The sequence below is a fragment of the Pteropus medius genome, unplaced genomic scaffold, assembly GCF_902729225.1.
Source record: "Pteropus medius unplaced genomic scaffold, Ma_sr-lr_union100, whole genome shotgun sequence".
In the NCBI taxonomy this organism is placed as follows: Eukaryota; Metazoa; Chordata; class Mammalia; order Chiroptera; family Pteropodidae; genus Pteropus; species Pteropus medius.
In genome coordinates, this window is record NW_024340698.1 from 5612989 (window position 1) to 5633961 (window position 20973).

At 41.8% G+C, this 20973-nt stretch overlaps 2 protein-coding genes across 11 annotated transcripts in view; one reads left to right on the forward strand and one right to left on the reverse strand.

The window, feature by feature from the left end:
- Positions 1–13512, forward strand: part of MAP7D3 (MAP7 domain containing 3) — a 31139-nt gene extending 17627 nt beyond the window's left edge. The window contains exons 9-19 of one of the 4 annotated variants that reach the window (XM_039874900.1): positions 853–1493; positions 2063–2187; positions 2443–2654; positions 3871–4000; positions 5217–5340; positions 6345–6449; positions 7463–7516; positions 8807–8912; positions 10015–10210; positions 11122–11396; positions 12032–13512. In XM_039874900.1, coding sequence (XP_039730834.1) covers positions 853–1493; positions 2063–2187; positions 2443–2654; positions 3871–4000; positions 5217–5340; positions 6345–6449; positions 7463–7516; positions 8807–8912; positions 10015–10210; positions 11122–11396; positions 12032–12039 — 1976 coding nt within the window. In that variant the 3' untranslated portion in view covers positions 12040–13512. The remainder of the gene's footprint in view (positions 1–852; positions 1494–2062; positions 2188–2442; positions 2655–3870; positions 4001–5216; positions 5341–6344; positions 6450–7462; positions 7517–8806; positions 8913–10014; positions 10211–11121; positions 11397–12031) is intronic. The other 3 variants (XM_039874911.1, XM_039874925.1, XM_039874917.1) reach the window with 3 other exon arrangements.
- Positions 13513–17408: 3896 nt separating this feature from the next.
- Positions 17409–20973, reverse strand: part of FHL1 (four and a half LIM domains 1) — a 57932-nt gene continuing 54367 nt past the window's right edge. For 4 of the 7 annotated variants that reach the window (XM_039874970.1, XM_039874951.1, XM_039874960.1 and 1 more), the window contains 4 exons: positions 20733–20902; positions 20079–20265; positions 19304–19503; positions 17409–18921 (listed from right to left, as the gene is read on the reverse strand). In XM_039874970.1, coding sequence (XP_039730904.1) covers positions 18838–18921; positions 19304–19503; positions 20079–20265; positions 20733–20902 — 641 coding nt within the window. In that variant the 3' untranslated portion in view covers positions 17409–18837. The remainder of the gene's footprint in view (positions 18922–19303; positions 19504–20078; positions 20266–20732; positions 20903–20973) is intronic. The other 3 variants (XM_039874989.1, XM_039874978.1, XM_039874999.1) reach the window with 2 other exon arrangements.

Here is a 20973-nt window from a genome sequence, read left to right on the forward strand (position 1 = left end):
CTTGTTATAATTTTTTAAATTAAATTTATGGATGTGACATTGGTTAATAATAAGATTATATGTTTCAAGTGTACAATTCTGTATATAATACATTGTCTGTATATTGCATCGCATGCTCACCACCCAAAGTTTAGTCTCCTTCTGTTACCATGTATTTAACCCCCTTTACCCTCTTCGACCTCCCTTCATCCCCTTTCCCTTCTGGTAACCACCACACTGTTGTCTATGTCAATGAATTTTTGTTTATTTTCTTCTCTGTTTTACATCCCCCATATGAGTGACATCATATGGTTCTTGTCCTTTTCCGTCTAACTTATTTTGCTTAGCACAAACTTCTCGGGATCCATTCATGTCTCAAATGAACAATTTTTAGTATGAGAGAGAAAATGCTCTTTTTTACATTCTATTCTAAAACAATCATGTATAGAGTGTCTTACCTAATCACCAGTAATGGTAAGTTCTCTGGTCCTGGTGAAGTTGTTGAAAGTGTTGAAAATTTTATAATTTTCTATGAAAATCATTCTGAACTATAGTGTGATTAAAAATAGAAATGGCTTATTGCAAACATCAACTTTGGAGAAGCATCTTATCTTCATCCATAGTGGATTACTGCTTTCACAATGCCTCTGTTGGCGGTGATACTTCTGAAGTGCCAACTTTGTCATGCTTCTGGGCTATGTCTGTGATTCATTTCACTAAACACTTCCGTGTTGTGTGTAATCTCTATCATTTCCTAATAAACACAGTCTCTCTTTCCTCTCTATTCCTGTTCTCATACTGTTTCATGGTGTGTTTCCATTTTGTTGGATTTCTAACTGAGGAATTTCATTTTCTCTCCTCATTCATCCACAGGCATCAATGACCCTGTAATACGGTATGCAAACATGCCCTTTCTTAGCCGTAGCAGTGATGAATTGAAGAATGCTATAGTGTTTTCCAAGTCAACAGGGGCAATGCCTGCCCAGGAGAAAGTAGAAACACCCCTCAAGGCTAGTGTGGAAGCACCCCCCGAGGCGAGCGTGAAAGCACCCCCCGAGGTGAGTGTGGAAGAAATTCCTAACAGAGCGGAAGAAATATCACCCGAAGGAAGCTTGGATGCGTCCCTCGGGAGCGTGGATCCATCACCCGAGGTGAGCATGGACTCATCTCCTGAGGTGAGCATGGAGTCATCCCCTAGAATGATCATGGAAATATTATCTGAGGCCAGCATGGACATATTCCTCGAGGCTAGCATGGAAACAATCCCTGAGGAGAGCACGGAAGCAATATCTGAAGAAAGCAAGGAAGTACCCTCTGTGGCAAATGTGGAAGTGCCCCCCAAGTCATCCCCTGAGGTGAACGTGGAAACGCCTTCTGAGGTGAATGTGGAAAGATCTGAGGTGAACGTGGAAACACCTGAGGTGAGCGTGGAAACGCCTTCTGAGGTGAATGTGGAAAGATCTGAGGTGAACGTGGTAACATCTTCTGAGGTGAAAGTGAGAGACACTCCACAGGTTTGTCAAGTGCCTTTTATTGACCAATCTTCTATTAAAATCTGTATATTTAATTGTATAGATTGTGGTAGGTCACGTTTCCCAATATTAACAACTTATTATTTATAGTGTTCTGCAATAAACTTATTAAAATAGGATAACTCACTTGAATGATTTTATGATTTTAAAACCAGAGTTTCACCCAAAGCTGAAATATTAATTTTTAGTAGAAGGGAGAAGATATAACAGTTTATATGGACTGTGCTTCTAAACTCCGAAGAAATGTTTGAGAATTATTGCAAACCCTTAATTAAGATTTAGAAATAGAATTAGGTTTTGAAGTAAAACATTTCTTTTAAATTAATTATTTATATGACCTTGCTTGAATTGTGTAATATGAATTGTTAGTCAGAATTGTTAGTCTAGAAGAACGTATCTCTACCTAATTCTCATGCATGAAAGGAAAATTGAGAGTTTAAGGAGCTGTAATTATGTTTTAGTCAGTATTTTTCTCTTAAAAAGAAAACCCAGCCGCAGTAAGGCAAATGCTAGTAATTTCTTAATTAATCTGAGTGTATTAATCTGTTTAGAAGTCGGAAGTAGACAAACAGACATCAAACCTTGTTACCAAGAAACGCCTGTCATCACACATACCATGTTATAAATGGCCAACTTCTGCAAATGGATGGCGTCCACCCTCTCCCATCAGTGCTAAGTAAGTAGCTTATTTGCAACTGTTCCTGATATTTGTTTTACTGGGGTAAATTTTATATCAGTGTTTCATAGTTGAAATAATTCAGTATGCATGGTAATGTAAACGTAAAGAAAAAAACCTTTAATAGACCAAGGTTTTGTGTATTATAAAATATCATCTCATAATATATTTGATGAAATAGTATACTAAAAATTAATTGGCACACATTTATTACAAAACCATATCAGACTTCTATTAACTACTACTTTTTCTCAGCAGGCAAATCCAAAAGAATCACCCTCCATCACTCTCACCTACCATGTCAAAACAATCAACGGAATCTTCTCCTTCCTATAAAAGAACTCGTGTTCAGCGTACTCTATTTACACAAAGTACATTAAGTAGTAGTACTATTGGAAAGAAAAAGGCAGTTTCTAAAATCACTAACAGCTCTGAGTCTGTGAACCAAAAGCATATGACCTATGAAGGTAAGTTCCTTCACTGAGAAGTTTATATTTTGGCAACGTAGAAAATGGTTAAGTGTGAGGACTAGTCAACTTCACTTTATTCCCCAATTCAGAAAATTTTAGGGAGCAGGATTTCTTTTAGATAAAATTTAACCAGTCACTGGCACACTGCTTACTTTTCCTTATCAGAGCTTCTTACCTCTACCCCCTTGTTGTTTTGGAAATCCATTTTGGAACTGATGTTAAAAGTACCAGTTGGATGAGTGCATTGGTCTTGGGAATCCCTATGGGCCCTTCTAGCTCTGACAGTGGATGGTTCTGTGAATGGCCCTATGGTATTTTCCATCCTTGGAGAGAGCACATCTAGCCATTTGAATCTGAGCAGATTTTGTTCAGGAGCTGTAGGTCAGTTGCCATACATAGGCCATGTGTCTGGGTTCCTGAAAGTACCATATTGGTATTTTACCTGTCACATGTGTTTTTATTACCCGTTGACATTTCTTAATTTTAAATACACTGGGAGATTTTACTCTTTGAAGGAATTCCACGGTGAATTCTTTATAACGAGAACAATCTTTTTATTATAAATTATTCATTCCTGATGCCTTAAAATTCTTTTTTATATGTGGTTTATTTAAAAGAAATTAGTCACATGGTCTAAAATATTATAATATGCCTTAATGTGGTCAGCTTATTTTATCGAGTCTTGGTTTCTTTGGTTATCTACAGTTAGCCACTTTATGATCAACCAAATATCATAATACACTATTATTAATGGTTAGCTAAACAGAAATTGTTCAATACAAGTGAAGCACAAATTTTAAACTGCATGCTGGATATATTTTTATTTAGTCAAGTATTTAAGATTTGTACACTTCATTTCAACCAAATATAAAGCTTGTTTTCCTCTATATTTAGTATGTCTTAATCCTTTTTTCCCATAGGATCAATTTAGTCAGGTATCTCAAAACAGATAAGCCAAAGCAAGAGAAGTACATTATTTCATTTTGGAACAAGTAGTTGTTAAAAAGAAAGTGGTACTTCTTTTGTTGGGGGTGGGGGGATTGTGGTTTTGAACAAAATCTTTTATATAATCACTTATAGATTGCTTTTATTAAATTTTAGACCATGTACATGTTGTTTGCTTTTCATATTGTTGGTTGTCTTGTACTTCTTTATTGGACCGAGAGGCAGTAAGTTCCCTAAACTAACTGTGTCCCATGTTAATTTAAACTAGAGTCTGGTAATAAAAGCACACCAGGGACTATGAATGCTGAGGAGGCAACAAAAATTTTGGGAGAAAAACGACGCCTTGCTCGTGAACAAAGACAAAAAGAAGAAAGGCTCCAAAAAGAAAGAGAGCAAAGGTCAGCACAAAATTATCCTTTCGATACTATAAATATTGGCTGGAGCCCAAAGTTTGAAAGTCAGAACTAACTCTCAAGTTAGGGGGATTATGAATTCTCAAAGAGTAATTGACTTTCACTTCAGCTCGAATCAAAAATTAGTCACTGCCTTCTAAACAAGTGTGGGAAGCAGGTCAAGCATAGAGGACACTTTTGTGTAGATGACTGGGTATAGGCCTCTATCGTCTTCATGCATCATGTGCTCTGAAGGCATGCTATAGAGGTACATAAGGAGACCCAAACTCATGTCAGGGTCCTACATCTCAGCAGTAGCACCTGAGTGATCATACAGACAGTTTCTGTTGGCATTCACTGGTGTCAGCCCCTGCCTTTATATCAGATGTCTTTTGTAACTTTAGAATTTGTAAACCTGGAAAGTATACTTACTCGTGTTTTTCTAAGGGTGCTTTCCAATGACCTTTGGGACACCTGAATCTCTTCAGTCGTTGCTGGATTTCCTATGGGCACCAAATCTCAAGTAGAGTCATGTGCATTCTAACTTGATCAAAAGGTTTCTTGATCTCCATCTTTAGGCCCATTTGAGTTGGGGCTGTTGTGTAAACCTCTGTCCACTGCCTGTAAAGAATAACTACAGTTCTGACTTTGTTTTTAAGTATTAAGTGTTTTTGAAATACAGTCACATGCATTGCATATACTTTATATGGATTTGGGAGAAAGGAGGAGAAGGGGATTTTATGAATAGCAAAAATGTATAATTCGAAGAATATTATTCATTGATTATGTAAACAGAGCCAATTTAGCATTTTTTAAGCCCTGAATACTGGGCATTGTGGATTGGGCTTTCTTTCTCTGGGTACCACCAGACCCTCCTCTAAATTACCCCTGTCACACCCCCATGTGAGAATGGGTGTGAGTAGTAGGCCTTTTGGAAAGTCCTGTGTGTCAAAACCAGTTAAGAAGGAGTAATATTCTTCCCTCCTTCTTGTGTTTTGAGATGTAAAGTAGTCCACCATGGGTTAGAAATCTTTTTCTACTCTCAAGGGCTAGTTTCCCCATTTTTTAAAAAAGGGTAAAATCGCATAAATCCTGTGTAGTAACAATAAAGGAAATGTAGTGAAACTGGTTTAAATATAAATAAATTGTAATTACTGCAAGGTGCATATGGTAGAGACCAAGACAAATAACTGAGAGTAATTTAAATATTCTGTGTCATTAGGAAAGACAAAGACGTGGCGAAGAAAGTAGTTGAAGGCCAAGAAGAAGACGATGGACAACAACAAAAGAAAATAACAGAGAAGAAAGAACGTCAGGATCAAAAAGACCAGAAAGTGCTATTACAGGTTTGCTGGCTCTGCACTATATCAGGGCATGAGAATCAGGTTAAAAATTCGGTTGAAAACCCAAGCAAAAATTTATTTCTCCAAGAAGGAAAATAAGAAGATGCTACCTTCTCTGGCTGCATTTTTATATTACAGTCTTGCTAATACCCCACACCACTGCAAGCCATTCTCAGCCACCCTTGGAAAAATCCTAGAATGTTTTCCAAGTGAAACAAAAGCAGAAAGCAGCAAATTATAGATTAGCAGTCCTTTAGTTTATCTACATAAACAATATTGCAGCTTGGTTTCAAAAAATCTAAACTACTCAAACAGTTCAGACATCCTACGTGAGTTTTCCCAATCCTGTGTTCTTTTGGTGACGCAGTTGCACCCCCACACACCCTAACAGATAAGATAAAAATTACGAATACCTCTAAAACTTTAACATCATCAAATTCACCAGTAAGAATGTCTCACCCATGTAAATTCAAATCACCAGGTAAGTAAATCCCCAAACTGATCTCAGACTATACTCAGTTTGAATAGCCTAATTTGTACTCCAGTTTTACTGTGTCATTCATCAGAGTCAATTACATGTCACATAAATGATTGTATGCATTTACGTTCCTGGAGAAGGTACCTTTAAGAATCCTCTCGGTGCTTTTGAAGTGTTCAGACTTTTGGCTCTTCTCACTATGTTAAAGGATAGCTACATAATCATTTACATACTTTGAAACTATAGTGGTCTGATAATCACTATTAATGATAACCCTGAGGTTGGAGGGGATAACATGCCTTCTAAATCCTCAAGATAATAGCTTAGTTTTGTACATTTTAACTAATACTTTGAAAACTGATAATACAACATATAATATATATATATATGTTGTATATATAGATACTCTCAATCAAAAGGTAATATTCTTTTATGCTGGGTAACATTTTACTGTTTAACTTTTTAAACTAGTATTGTCTGATGTCATTCGGATTTATTGAGATGAAATATTTTTACATAAATTTCCTAGGAAGAGGACGCCACAATAAAAGCTCAGGAGGAGACTGACAAACGCAAAAAGGAACATGAGAGAATTATGTTACAGAATTTACAAGAGCGGTTAGAAAGAAAAAAGGTACACTCTCGCTTTCTCTCTCTCTGTTGATTCTTTGTTCAAAACAATATCAAAAGACGGTTTTGAAAATCCAAAGTGATATGTTAGCCCCTGGTTGTTTTCCCACTCTACTCTCTTTTTCTTTACCAAAGATCTGACCTCTCCTACCTAGAAGGGTCTCCTTTTATTGACCATACATCTCCCTCATGGACCACTGATGACTATTACAGTGATGCCTCAATATAGCAGGCCTCTGGGAACAAAGTTCCTTTGAGCAGAATTACTCAGGTCAAGGTTGGGGTTGGTGGGAGTTAGAGTTTCTTCTTCTAAACTGGGCTAGAAATTGCAGCTGAGTGAGAAGAAGCAGAAGTTGCAGTTTTCTCTGAGAGGCCAAGGTGCAGACTGTTTGTGATGCAGGACCTCACTCTGCGTAACTCATGTGGCTAGTGTGGGAGCAAGGTATGGCCCCGGTCTCAGCTGAGGTGCTGCAAGGCCTCTGTCAGGAGACTGGTCACCCTGAGGAGGCCAGACAGCTGCAGCTTTCCTTACTTTAAGGGAAAGAAGTATACACTGGGAAAAGAATTCTTATCCCTCCTGTGTGTGTGCTCTTTCTAGTAACAAAACCTCTGACAGTGTCGCATCATTAGGGTACATTCTTTTCACTAACCGGCTTCAGTCATGGTCTGTTCAGACTAAAATTATGTTACAAGTTCTAATTGGTTTGCGATAATTTGTGCTTAGTCTAAATGAATTTTGAAGTCTGCAAAATTAGGAATGAGAACTCATTTGGATTTCTGTGTTACAATAATAAGTACAACAATCATCACTCAAGGCATTTTCTAGATGACTTCGACATTGGGGTTGGAAGAAGGAACCCAGCTGCTGCCCAAGGTCTTGTTTTGGTTAAGTCTGTGGCGTTGGAGCAGTCACTGATACTGTCCACTTCTGGAAAATGGAAATAATCAACTTTTTCAGGACTACTGTCTCGTTTTTAATTTGTTTTCATGTTTGAAATTTTATTTTCCTTTAAATAGAGAATTGAGGAAATTATGAAGCGGACAAGAAAGACAGATTCGAATGCCTCAAAGGTAGTCTCTGCTCCCACCAGCAGTGTATAAAATTCCTGTTGCTTTCCATTCTTGCCGACTTTTTAAGTTTTGCCAATCTGGTGGTAATGAAATAAAGTATCACGTTGCATTTCCCTGATTATTAAAAGGTTGAGCATGTTTTCATGTTTTTTCTTATGCTAAATGCTTGTTTAGGTCTTTTGCATAAAACTTGGGCTGACTTGTCTTTTCTTAACTAATTTATAGTTCTTTCAGTGTTCCAGATACTACTCCTTTATTGGTCATATGTGTTAGATTGCTTCTCCCACTTTATGGCTTTGTTCTTTTTCTTAATGCTGTCTTCTGCTGGATAGAAGTTTTTCAGTTCCACACTGTTGAATTTATCAATACTTTTTATGACTAATGAAGTTGGTTGCCTTTTCGTATGTTTATTGACCATTTGGAGATTTGGTTGGGGAAGCCCCTTTTCAAGTCCTTTGCCTGTCTTTCTGTTGGGTAGCCTGCCTTTTTCTTATTGACATGTAGGAGTTTTCACCTGCTCTGGTTATGAGCCCTTGAATATATGTATCACAGGTATCAGCTCACATACTGCAGTTTATCTCACAATCTCATAATGTCTTGTGATGAGCAGAAGTTCATTTGAATGAACTCAAATTTAGCAGTTTTTTCCTGTATGGTTACTGCTTTTGCCGTCTGTCTCATAAGGATTTGCTTACTTCAATGTCCTGTCTTTTGATGGATCACATGCATCCAAGGCCTTTTTTCTCCATCTTCTGTGTCCTTTACCCTCTGTGCTACAAAACTGATGTTTTGCCTGTTTACCATTGCCTAGTTGTAATTCCTATAGTCATGAACAATTCCTAGTTGTCATTCCTATCATCATGAAAATTTAGAATAGAAATGTCATTTCTGAAAAGTTTTGGATCTCAAAGTAAAGGATCTCAAAGATCATTTAGCCCATTGGCCTGAGAAGTTTTACCTCAAGCAGCAGCCAAAAACTGTTTTAGCTGTTCACCAGTTGGGACTCCAAGTAGGTAAAGACCACATGCCAACCCAAAGCTCTTGTCCCTTGGCTCTCAGGGAAGTCTTTCATTCTTGAGTGTCTTTCCCTAGCTGAAAGATACACTTAGGGCCACCTGTCTTGTCCCCTGTAGATTCTTGGAGCCAAAGAGGTTAGATTTTTTTTTATATCTTTTAATTGAAATGATGAAAATTAACCATCAATCCAGCTGTGAAATCTGCCTTCTTTGAAATAACTAAGTCAGGACGATTTAATATTTAGATGTAACCATGATTTTTTTTTTGTCATAGGCTGCAGAAACATCCACCAGTGACATATATGAGGAGAACGAGGCAGATGATGAGGACGAGTCAGAAAGTGATGACGAGGATTCCTTCGATGACTTGCACCCATCAGGTTTGCTTGTCTTTTAAGTTTCGTTAGTCACTATTTAAGAACTAGACTTCCTAGGTTCATACAGGGGCAGCTCCGCTTCTGAACTGTGCGGCTTTGGGCAATTGCTCAATCTCTCTGTGTGCCCAGTTTTCCTGTCTGAAAAGGGGTAAGCTATTGTTGTCCTCCTAAGGTAGGCATGAGATTTCAATTGGATGATCCATGCAATGCTAAGAAAATAGTACCCGACACATAATAAGTTGTTATTATTTTACAGGTTGTGCTGAAAGACTGCAGATGGCAGCTCTTTCTCAGTTAAATGCAAAGCTTACTAGCATTTCATAGGTCACGGCCTCCTAAGGCATCATGATTGACCACAGATGGAATGCCACTTCCCACCTCATTGAGAAACTTAAAATGATGTCATGATTATGAGTGCCCTCTAAAATTTATTATTGATTCACTTATGAGTAGGTACTACTTTATGACAGAAGTAATTGGCATTTGATAAAACACTGTTTCTCTACTCTTTAGCGTACAAGTCAAGCACTCTACTAGGTATACAGAGATGAAGACACAGGGCCCTCAGCTTTGAGGAACCATAGCCAGTAGAGAGGCAGGCATGTGAGCAAAGAGTGATACTACCACAAGCTAGTTGCATTGAAAGAAGTTTGGCCAAAATGCAATGAAAACAAAGCAGTAAGAGCATAGTAGGTGTAGGGCCTGCCTTAGGGCACTGGAAAGGTTCAGGTAGCAGGAGGTAGCATTGGATGTGAGACTGAAATCAGAGGTGGAATTGACTAGGTAGATAATCAGGAAGAGGGGTACAGTCCTGTCCTCAGGCCTGGCATTCTTTCCTGGCAAAGAAGACAGAGCAAGTTCCTTAAAGGTAGCCCCCTTGTGCTTTGAGGACAGAGCAGGCAGGTGTGCTGGGTGGTGGCCCAGGTCATAACTGTGCAAAGGAGAGCAGCTTGGAAGCTGCTGGATCTGCCTTCCCAGAGTACTGTCCATGACTCTTCCTGCCTTCAGACAGATGTCCCTCCCCTCAGCCTGTCAGGATCACAGCCTTCATTCTTCTTATCTTTGTTGAAACTCTAGTTTTAATTGTGTTCCTTTTTTTCCCTAGCCTCTATAAATGGCACGGGTACATCCAAAAAACTCAAGACAAAATTTAGAAATGTGAAGAAGAACACCCCCAAGCTGGTGTTTTTAGACGCCAGTTCTAGCCAAATCCATAAGGAGACACAAGCATCTTTTAAAAGTGACATGAAAAACTTCAGACAGAACGTGAAAGACTCTTTGACTCAGGCCAAGGATACCAGGTGAGTCACTTGGTGAGCTTATCAGAATAAACTTGGTGGCATTATTATTGACTTTAGAATGATACACAAGATTATTGACTGGGTGCTTATTTTGTACTAAGCGCTATGTCAAACACTTGACTTACAGAAACAAAGTAATCTCCACAATAGCCTTGCTAGGTAAGGATTAGCATCCCCATCTTTACAGATAAGGAATCTGAGGCATAGAGAGGTTCTGGACCTTATTTGCCTAACATCTTACTGTTAAAGAGCAGAGCCCAATCACACCCAGATACATCCGACTCCAAGCTGTGCTTTCGTTCACACTGATTAATGACTCATAAAATCAGAGAAGATGTCATTGACTGAGTGACTGTTGTATACCAGGCGTTTTACATTACCAGTTTTAATTCTCACTGCACCTCTGAGTTTGATATTAATGTCCTCATTTTACATGTGAGGAAGCTGAGGGTCAGAGGTTAGATCGGAAGAAGGGGAACAGAGTCTTAGAAAGGAAGGCTCTTTGGGTGATTGCCTGAAAAACCTTAACCTACAAGGCGCATGGAAACACTCCACTAAGAGCTTAGTGATGGTTTGGAAAGAGCACTGAAGCTAGAAAACCCACGTTAGTCCTTACTTCACCTTATTGGCCATGTCTCAGGTCAGCTTGAAGTAGGGACAGGGTTCCTGGAGCCTTCACCCTTAGCTGCTCCTAGCACCTCAGCGTGTCCATGGATCCTAGGACTTTGTAGGACACAATTTGGAAGCCAGTGTGTTCTGTGATCTTCAGGGCACTTTCCAGACTTCAGTCTTATGATTCAGAAAGTTCATTTATTTCCAAGGGATTTCTTAGAAGTTAAAGTATAAAGCTTCTTTCAGGGCGAAGCCTTGGTTTTGGGATAATCAGGATTCTAACCAAAACATCTTTCCAGACCATCCACCAAAAGAATGACCAACCGAGCAGCAAAAACCAGAAAGACAATTGAGACCAGCAACATCACAGAATCTTCCAGGACTGTACATTCAAGGGAACAGGTTTGGATTTGTGAGAATATTCAAGATACCGCAAGCGAGACCGAAACACTCATATCCAGTATCCTTCCTGATAGACCAAAACACCATCTGAAAAGTTCCACTACATTCCACCAAAGTCAGCAGACACCATTAGAGGGCAAGAAAAAAAGCAAATCTGAATCTTCTCAATCCGGTAGGTCTTCATCTCATCTTCACTTTGCTTGATGGGCAGTTGACCTTGAACCCCTCCTCTGCTTCCTGCTATTCCAGGGCCATCTTGATACCATGTAATTATGGAGATGAGAAGACAGTGGTGGGTCTAAAAGCTAGGTTGATGTCGAAGCATCTTCCATCAAGGTAGTTTTGAGAGAGTAAATGACTTGATTCTCATTTTTTATGTCTTGCATTTCCTGCCATATAATACAAAATAGGTTCTTTTCACACCCCAGATCCCTTAGATTCCTCTGAGCTCCTGATCCACTGGCTGCTTTTTATAGCACACAGATTATCATTTGGAGCAGAGAGTTAGTGAGGTCTGTGGGATTCGCCTCTCAACCTCTTTCCAAAACCAAAAGGCCTTTTTTTAAAAATTTTTCTTTACCTGAGAAGCTCTCTTTGAAATTAAGAGGCAGTGCGGGTTCGTTTGGGGTTGGCAATGTAGGGGAACATTTATAAGAGCACCAGTGTGTCGGCAGCTCCATGGGGCACTGCCAAGGGTCTTGGGCCCACCCCAAAGGCAGACACGCAGCAGGTAGGCCAAGGCCCAGTTACTGTGAGACCAGCATCTTCTCTACTAATCTTCTGTCTTTTCTTTTTCCCTCTGGTCAGATATGTAAAACTTGTGCAGCCTAGAAGAGAATTTCTCCTCCACTCTGGGTTTCAACTTCCAGGCCCATCTCCCTAAATTTCTCTGCCTCCGACTTAAACCAGACCAAAAAATGACCATCAAAAAGTCATCATAATGGATCTCAGAAGATGCTTGTATTATCTTGATTCTTGCCCACAAGCAGGAGTTCTGAGTAAAGAGTTTTTTTTCCTGAAAAAATCTCCATTATCTCTCATTCTTGTGTTTTCCTGCCATGTGTGTGAGTGTGCATCAAGGGTGTTTTTATAAAAGAATCTCTACTGAAGGAATAATTTTTTCTCAATACATACTTGAAATCTTAGTGTTTATTCTATTTAACAAATACATTAATTTAGCAATTAAAAACTCAAATTTGCTCTTGTAGAGAATATAATGGGTTATACGAGGAACTTAAGATTGCTCACAAGAACTTTTTGGGATCGTTTCTAATAGACCAGTACTGAAAGTTGCAAAATATAGTAAAGCACATTTTACCATTATGTATGTGTATTTTTAACTCTACCATAGTCTGGCAGCTGAGTGCACAAGCACTGATACCCTGAAATGCTGGGAGTCCTAGAAAATGTGATCTTGGAATAGTTAGCATGTTTTGTGCTTTTGTCAGTATTTCCTTTTGAAGTACATATCGGGGTTTATCTACAAAAACGTGTTGTTTTTATTGTGTACATAAGACAGTATTTAGCCGTTGTGTGGTAGGGTATGTTAAATCCTCTAAATGTTTACTGCGCGTAATCTTTTTTTCTGTTTGTGCCCTACAGTCCTGCCTTTCAGTATACTCTCACTCTTGGGATATAGAACCAAATTTTGCTTACCTCTCTCTAGCCACTGGCTGCGAGTACAGGAGCAGTGTTATCCTTCAGTCCCTGTGATAGATAGACACACAGACAAAAATATGTATATGTGCGCGTGCACACACACGCACACATGATATATATTCCTGTAATTCATCGAATCCTGCTTAAAACCATTGACTAAAACTTGAATGCTTACTGTCTTAATGCTAGTGAGTTTTCTGATGAGCCACAAATAGTTTGAAGTAGGCCCATGTTCATTTCTAGTCACCAGTGTTGGATTAGTTAAATGGAGTGATTATTCTTTCTGATTCCCTAGTTCTTTGCTATTCAGAGTACTGCACCTTTGTTACAGATTAGAGCTTGGTGCCTTAGATTTAAAACTATTTTTATATACTAGTTATTTTATACAGAAGGCACAGACAATCATCCTAATGATATTTTTGATGTTTTTCTACACAAATGTCATGTGTTGAAATACTCTGTTACACCTCCATATAAATGTGTGTTCTGTGAAATAAACTTTTCAGGTAAAGCCAAGTTTTCTTTTTATTATACTAACAGAAATGTGGTAGTATAAAGGTAACAGCAATTGTTAACAAAGCTGTGAACACAGGCAAGTGGCAAGTTCAATAAATAGTAATGGAATCCTCTGATGCCTCACTTCAGCTCGTTGGTGATTTGGCAGAGTTCCACTTTTGGGACATTAAGATGTGAATTTCCAAACTCCGGTCTTCCTGTACCTATTTAAGTGCATGTTACTCTTCCACCTGACAGCTCTGACTTATACTTGAGACCAGTGATTAAAGTATCTTTACTGTGGTGAAATTCACCTAAGTCACCATTGAATGGCATTTAGTACCTTCACAGTGTTGTGCAACCATCACCACTATTTAGTTCCAGAATATTTTCATCACCCTACAAAGAAACCTCAGACCTTTTAAGTAATCATTCCCCACTCCCCCTCCCCTAGCCCCTTTAAACCTCACATTTGGTGCTTGCCATGAATGAGGATAACACAGTTGCTTTTTAGTCTGAGTGTGTGCTCAGGTAGTAATTGTGTTCCGTTATAGACACATCTCTTCATCACATCACTATTACTGTGCATGACAAAACAAATGTTCTGATCTACCCGAGAATGTTTAGTTTCCAATCTTGAAATGTTCTATTCCACTAGTTATTGTTTTTGATAAGGTGAGGTCATTTATCTTCAGTCTTTGGGGTCTGGTGCTTATGAGAAAGGTGGCATAGCATTCTGTTAGTCCTTTCCTTGGAGCTGTTGAACAAGGATATCCCCTGGCTCACACACAACCTGAAACTTGGTCAGAGCACCCTGTTTACAGCTACAAAGTGATGGGCACTGACCTAGTTTCCCCCTCTTGCCCTGGACTGGTATACTTGGTCACCTTCAGTTTCCCTTCCTTTCTGGATAGCCTCTTGGTGTCCTCTCCCATGAGAAACAGGTCCCTGGCCTTAAACAATGGATTCTGAGGATGAGCACATTTCCTCCACTTACGTCATGAACACCGTGTGGAATGAAGCCTTTTAAAGACTCCAATCCCTGACAACCACAAAATGCAATATAGGATATTGTAAGGGACACTAGACAGGGATCTAAGGACCTGAACCTTAGCCGAGGGGGCTGTGAGCTTGGGTATGACTGTACATTATGGCCCCTCTGATCCCTCTTATCTGGCAAGCAAGGGATGGGGCTACACTACAATCTCTGAGGGCCCTTTGGTTCTGAGGAATCACTCACTGTGGTGAGAGCCAGAGGATCAGGACTCGAGGTATAAAACTGCAGCTAGTGCCAAGAATCAAAAGCCTGGAGGCAGACTGTCACATTTCATTGGGTCAATTCCCTGTGTCATGTTCAATGCCCCCCACCCCAACGGGCCAAGTTTGTTGAAGCCCAGAAAGGCCTTGCCCTTCGTCTTCCCACCAATCTAGTTCCACTGTTTCCAGAAGGGTGTGTCTAATAATTTGCCCAACTGTGTTGTAATAACTGTAGTTAACATTTACACATACTACATGCCAGATACTTTATAGGCATCACTTTAAACCCTCACAAGAATCCTATGAGATGTGGATGTTCATTTTTACCTAGGAGGACACTGAGATTTATGGAGATGGGTATTTGCTCAAGGTCACCCAACTAGAAAGAGGCAGAGCTGATATTCAAACCCAAGTCTGTCTGATTCTAAAGCCAACATACCATACTGCTCAGGGAGTGTCCTGTGGTTTGCTTGATAGTTAATATACTGTTCTGTTGATGAGGATAAAATAATTGCTAAAGTTTATTTAGTGCTTTTACTGTCAGTCACCCTGCTAAGCACTTGTATTACCATACAATGTACATATGATTCTTCAAGATAGGAGGAATTCTAAGTCTCCTTTTACAGGCGAGGAAAAAAAGCCTCAGAGAGGTTACGTAAGATCTCTAACTACAAAACGGCAGAGCAGCCAGGATTTGAACCCCGACGGTTGGGCTCTAAAACCCACTCTATTAACCACAAGTAGATACGTTCTTGATATCCTGCTCCCCTTAATTATGAGAGAGAAAAGTGTTTTTTCTGCTGAAAGTTTCGTAACTAAAGTTTCCCCTTCTTCCTCCTGAGTCTTATGGTCATCACACTTAAAATTAAGTACTGAGCACTGTGCATGATAGTTTCCTCACTGAGATGCGTCAGACACTGCCCATGCCCTAAGGGGGTTCATCGTTTCTATGGCAATGCAGCATCATGAGTGATAGGCCCAGGGTGGTGATTCGTTACTAGTTGTGTGAATTTAGGCAAACCTCCTAATTTCTGAATTCATTTTCTCATCTGGAAGATGGAGGCAAGAGTGCCAGTGCTGACTGAGGATTCAACATAATGTATGTGAGGCACTTCTCAAAATGCTCAGGTGTTAAAAGTGGGCATTGTGTGGCAAACAATAGCTAGAGGCTGACTCCCATGGGCCTGTTTCTTGGGCAAAGGTGGTGGTGGGGACAGTCAGTTGGAAATATGAAGTGGTGGAGTGGTGACATGGGGTTGAGGGCCCAGCAGGAGTTCCTGCAATGTTGGCGCAGTCTGTGATTGTGTGTCTTTTTCTCAGCAGAGCTCATTGGCTCTGGTGTGGACTCTGGTTTTGCAGGCCAAATGGCATAGGAAGGGAAAAAGATAATAGGATTGAAGGAGGGATAAAAATGGTCGAAGTGATAGAGCGTAGCATCTAGGGCAGATAAAGAGAGAAGAAAGGGTGGGAAAAGGCTGAGAGAAGAAACTGGAGCAGTCAGTGGACTGGAGGGCAAAGGATGAGCTCAATGACAATAAATAGGAGGACCAGGAACGGAAAGATGCGTGGTTAGGAGACCGGTGAGTCTGGATGCTGAAAGGTTCAGGGTTTACTGAAGTGGAGCAAGCACAGGTGGGAGGGCATTGGAGATGTATCGTGGTCTCTTCCTAAGGAAAAGAGCATAAGCTGTTGCCCGTCTTGAGTGAAGGCGGGACTGGCCCCTCTCTATCCCAGGCTTGTCTCCTCTGGGTCTGTACCTTGCTGCAGTCTCAGGAAGCAGAGGGGTGACATCTTAATTCCCCACCCCACCCGCTTCCTCGGGGCCCCAAAAGATGACCAGATACTCTTTTCATTGTTTTAAGGGTTTTAACTGCTAATTTATCTAGGTAAACACAAGGGAATGTTCCCCATTCAAAAAAATGCTCATGGCTTCTTACTGACAGGTTTTGATTTCCTCCTAACACAGTAATATTAGCCCCCAAGGGGTTCTGCCCTTTGCTTTTATTACCCTGGCCCTGGGGCTCATCAAAAATCCACCACCCTCTCCCTCCCACCTCCTCCTTTAGCTGAAACATAGTTTGACCAGGTGCCCGTATAGCCTGGTGACCCTTCCATCGTGAAAGCACAGCAGACACCTGTTTGGGCCTCCAGTGCCATCCTGTAACGACCATGTGGGGGTGTGTTAAATGGCTCAAGAACATGAGACTCAGAGGTGTGTGGTGATGATCTAGAAGCGGTGACCTCTGCACACCCCAACCCCATGCCCCCCACCCCTAACTGAACTCCTTGGGCTCAAACGAGCAGCTTCCCAAATAGGCACCGTCCACAAGGGGGAGTGAGGTTCTCCCCGAAGGTCTGACGGCAGAGAGTGGCACTTGAGGACAGCAGTGTTCATCTGGGGTCTGGGGCTCCAGAAGGCACTGGGAAAGGACAGCCAACAAAACAGAGGCCATGATGATTTCTCATGGACATGCTTCAGCCTCAGTTCCCTTCCCACCCCTCACCGTCCTGGCCAAAGACAATCAATTTGCCCTTTTTAAGGCATGGGAGCATCTGTGAAATGCTATTTTAGGTCAGAACAGGTTGTTTTAATTGGATCCAAGTGCTGTTATAGGTTTGTTTGTTTTGTCTTGTGTGTTAATTCCTGTGTTCCATACAATCACAATCAACTGAGTATGTCCTTGAAAGAAAACAAGTCATTCATGTTTCTGGGTCAGTAGCATTTATCACCGTATAGCATTCCACCAGGCAGAATTAAAAGACAGGAGGCAAGTTATTTATATGCTGCTTTATTTCTGTAAGAATACACTGAAACATCAGATGATAATAGCTAATGACAAAATGTAGAAATGAGGCATCAGTTTCTCTAACCACTGCTACGAGAATGTTAATATGTACTGTCATTACATGTTCACTTTTGATATCTCATTCTACTGTGTAATATAACAATGTAGATAGAATACAGTTAAGTAGGTGATCCTGCATCTCAGGTAAGCACTACATGGAAACCCGGTTCTGCCTTTGAGGATGGTGGCCTCCCCACTCCCCCTAGAGATCCAGATAAGCTCTTGAGGAATAGTCCTAAGAACCACAAGAGAAGGAACTCGGTGGACCTCTTTAACACATGGACAAAGAGCAGACAACTACTATGTTACAAGGGGTTCAACTTGTCACTGTTTGGAAATGTCACATCCATGTCAATGACAGTCCTGGTGCCTGCTCAGCTACCCCTCTAGAGTTTTATGGTTATGTCTGTAAGATGATTTCAAAACTGCAGGAACGTTTGAGGGGGCTAAAATGTTTTCATGCAAGTCTCCAAACCCATAAACTATGTTGCTATTAATTAAAACAAAAATATTATTTTTTTTAAAAAAGGACGGCTGGGTTAGTTTTGTTAAGCTTCCAGAAGTATTTGCTGTGATGACGATCCTCTGAAACAGGCTCATTTTCTCAGATCTGCCTACACTCTCCGAATCACCTGCATGTTCCACGTTTGAAAGTGGGAACTTTCAGAAAACACGCCGCATGTGGAACTCAAACATTAGTATGGGGGAAAGGTCAGTTTAGAATCACAGCTAAGTTCAAATGTTAATTTTCTGGAAATTTGTATTACTCATTCAAAAGCACAAAAGAACAGAAGGAAGGTTCTGATGAGGAAGTTAAACCATGCATTTTGCTAAGTTCTCTTTCTGCTCACAGAACAGGGTGAGCAGTGAGTTGGAGCAGCCGCTTCAACTCTTGTGTGTCGTGTGATGACACGGTGGCTCCCAGCTGAGCCATGAAGGGCATCTCAGTGGGGGCTTTATCTCTTAGGCTTCTTGCTTACATCACTAAGCGGCTAAATGGTTAGCACTTTTCTGCTCTATGATAAACATGCAGAAGAGTCAATCTAAGTGTTTTTTAACTGTAGCCATCACAAAATTAACTTTGCTGCAGAGCTGCTTTTTTGCTAAACCCTAATATCACTGTGTGCCCTTATTTGAGTAATACTGTAAAATGGGAGAAAAGACAGAAGGAGCAACTTTGAGGAGGTGAAAGGCCGCTCTTTCCCTATAGGTGGTGCAGGGCAGAGGGCGAGGACACAAAAAACAAGACTCAATTCCATTTTACAGGACAGGAGCCCCTGTCACTTTACAGCTTTTTGGCACAGTCAGGGCAATACACTTGCTCCTGATGGAAAACAAAGCGCTTGTTGGCCAGGTTCATGGAGCATTTTTTGCAGTGGAAGCAGTAGTCGTGCCAGGATTGTCCTTCATAGGCCACCACACTGGAGCCTTTACCAAACCCTGTGGAAAACACAAAAGAGAACAAAAGAGGCAGCTGAGTGAATACAGGTGAGAAACACGCCACCGCCTTGCCAGTTCATAAAGCCAACAAGCACGCCGGGGCAGCATCTGCCCAACTCCCAGGCCAACCCTCTCCATCGTGCACTGTCCCCCACGCCACGCTGCCGCAACCCTGCTATGGCTCTCAAGGACCTGAGAAGATGCCGGAGCTCAGCCAAGGCCTTCCCTGATTTAAAAAACCCACATTCCCATGCTACCGCGGTTGCCCTTTGACGCGCACCGACCTCCCAGCATAACCAGTCTCTGTGATTTAGGTCAGGGCCATGGCATCAAATTGGCCACCAGGAGGCAAACTTGAGCTGTTCGCGGGGTGTGCACTTACCGGGCCTCGAGGAGCTGCTAAGCTTCGATTTTTTCTATAAAGAACCACCACCCACGAGGGACAAGTCCTCTCTCCACCCGGATGCCTGCCCCGGAGGTTGGCGCTGGGAAACAGGGTGAGAGGCAAGCGTTTCCCGTGGCACACTGGGGGCTTCCTAGCTTTAGAGACTGGGTGGCTCACTCTTGACACAGTCCTTTTCCCTGAGGATGGCAAAAGTCTTCTCAAATGTACATTTCAAGGCTCCCCGGGGAGATGGGAACAGTGGAGGCAGGGAAAGGGCCCAGGGCATGTGGATCGCGGCCGCGAGATGATGAATGAAGTGATTAGCTTGGCTCCTGATCGCAATATAAGCAGCCCACAGGCACCTCTAAGCTAGCCTTCCGCTAAGGGTGTTATGATCCCATCCTATGGCTCTCCAGCCTCCCCTCCCTCCCTTCCCCCCATGACATCTTCCCTCCCTCCCCACTCCTCCCCACCCCTACCACCATAATCACGCGCAGCAGTGCTGCCCCTGGGTGGCCACAGGTCTCAGGCTCGTGAAATCCGCAGCACAGCATCGTTAGTCAGCAGCAGTCAGGAAGTGTTCTGTATTGCAAAAGCTAACCTGGCCTGGGGGAGAATCCAAACTATTTGGGAAGCTTTGGGACCACAATGGCAAGGGGACAGGGTATTCTTTGGGGTCTTTGTGGATGAAACCGACGACACAGGAAAATGAGAGATGGTTACCATGCGCAAAACCTAGCCTGGCTTACTTAGCAAGGACTCTTTAGCCTACCAGTGATGGGGTTCTTGCATCCAGCACACTTCTTGGCCACAAAGTTCTTGTAGCAATCCACGCAGTAATACTGGTCCTCCACAGCGGTGAAACGCTGCCCAGCCAGCTTCTTAGAGCAGGTAACACACACAAAGCACTCGGCATGCCAGGGCTGATCCTGGTAAGTGATTCCTCCAGATGTGATGGCCTAGACCAGGGAGTGTAGCACCGGATTCAGATTCAACAACCATTTTGTTGAATGCCTACTACGTGCCAGGCACTGTGCTGGGCGCTTTGGTCTACAGTATCTCATTTAATCGCCACAACGGCCATGGGAGGCAGGTGCTATTATTATCCCCGAGTTACAGATGGAGACACTGAGGCTTAGAGAAGGCGAGCCCCTAGGCAAGGTTACATAGTCACTAGGTGACAGAGGCTGGCCTGGAGAGCCAGGGCCGCCCACGCCTCCGGGGTGAGTGCCGTCAGACAGCCTGATTTGGCTCAGGCACTGCTTTCTTCCTACCACAGTCTCCTCATCTGTAAAATGAGCATAATAATTCCCACGTCACAGGGCTGTCGTGGGGATGGAATGGGATAGTGTGTGTGCAAGTGCTCTGCCAACTGTCAAACGCTTCTAGAAACAACAGTCCACACAGAACTCTCTTGACAACATACCTTGTTGCACTTCACGCAATGCTTGGCAAATTTGGCCTCGTGGCAAGTTGCGCAGTAGAAGTCTTCCCCCTTAGGGAAGAAGCTTCCAGTCCCGATGACTTGCTTGCAGTTGCTGCAGGTGAAGCAGTCTTTGTGCCAGACGGTCCCCTTGTACTCCACGTTCTGATCTCCTGCGGGGTGGGGAGAAACAATTGGATAGCCCCACTGAGTGTATTCTGCAGGGTCTGCATCCACTCGGCTC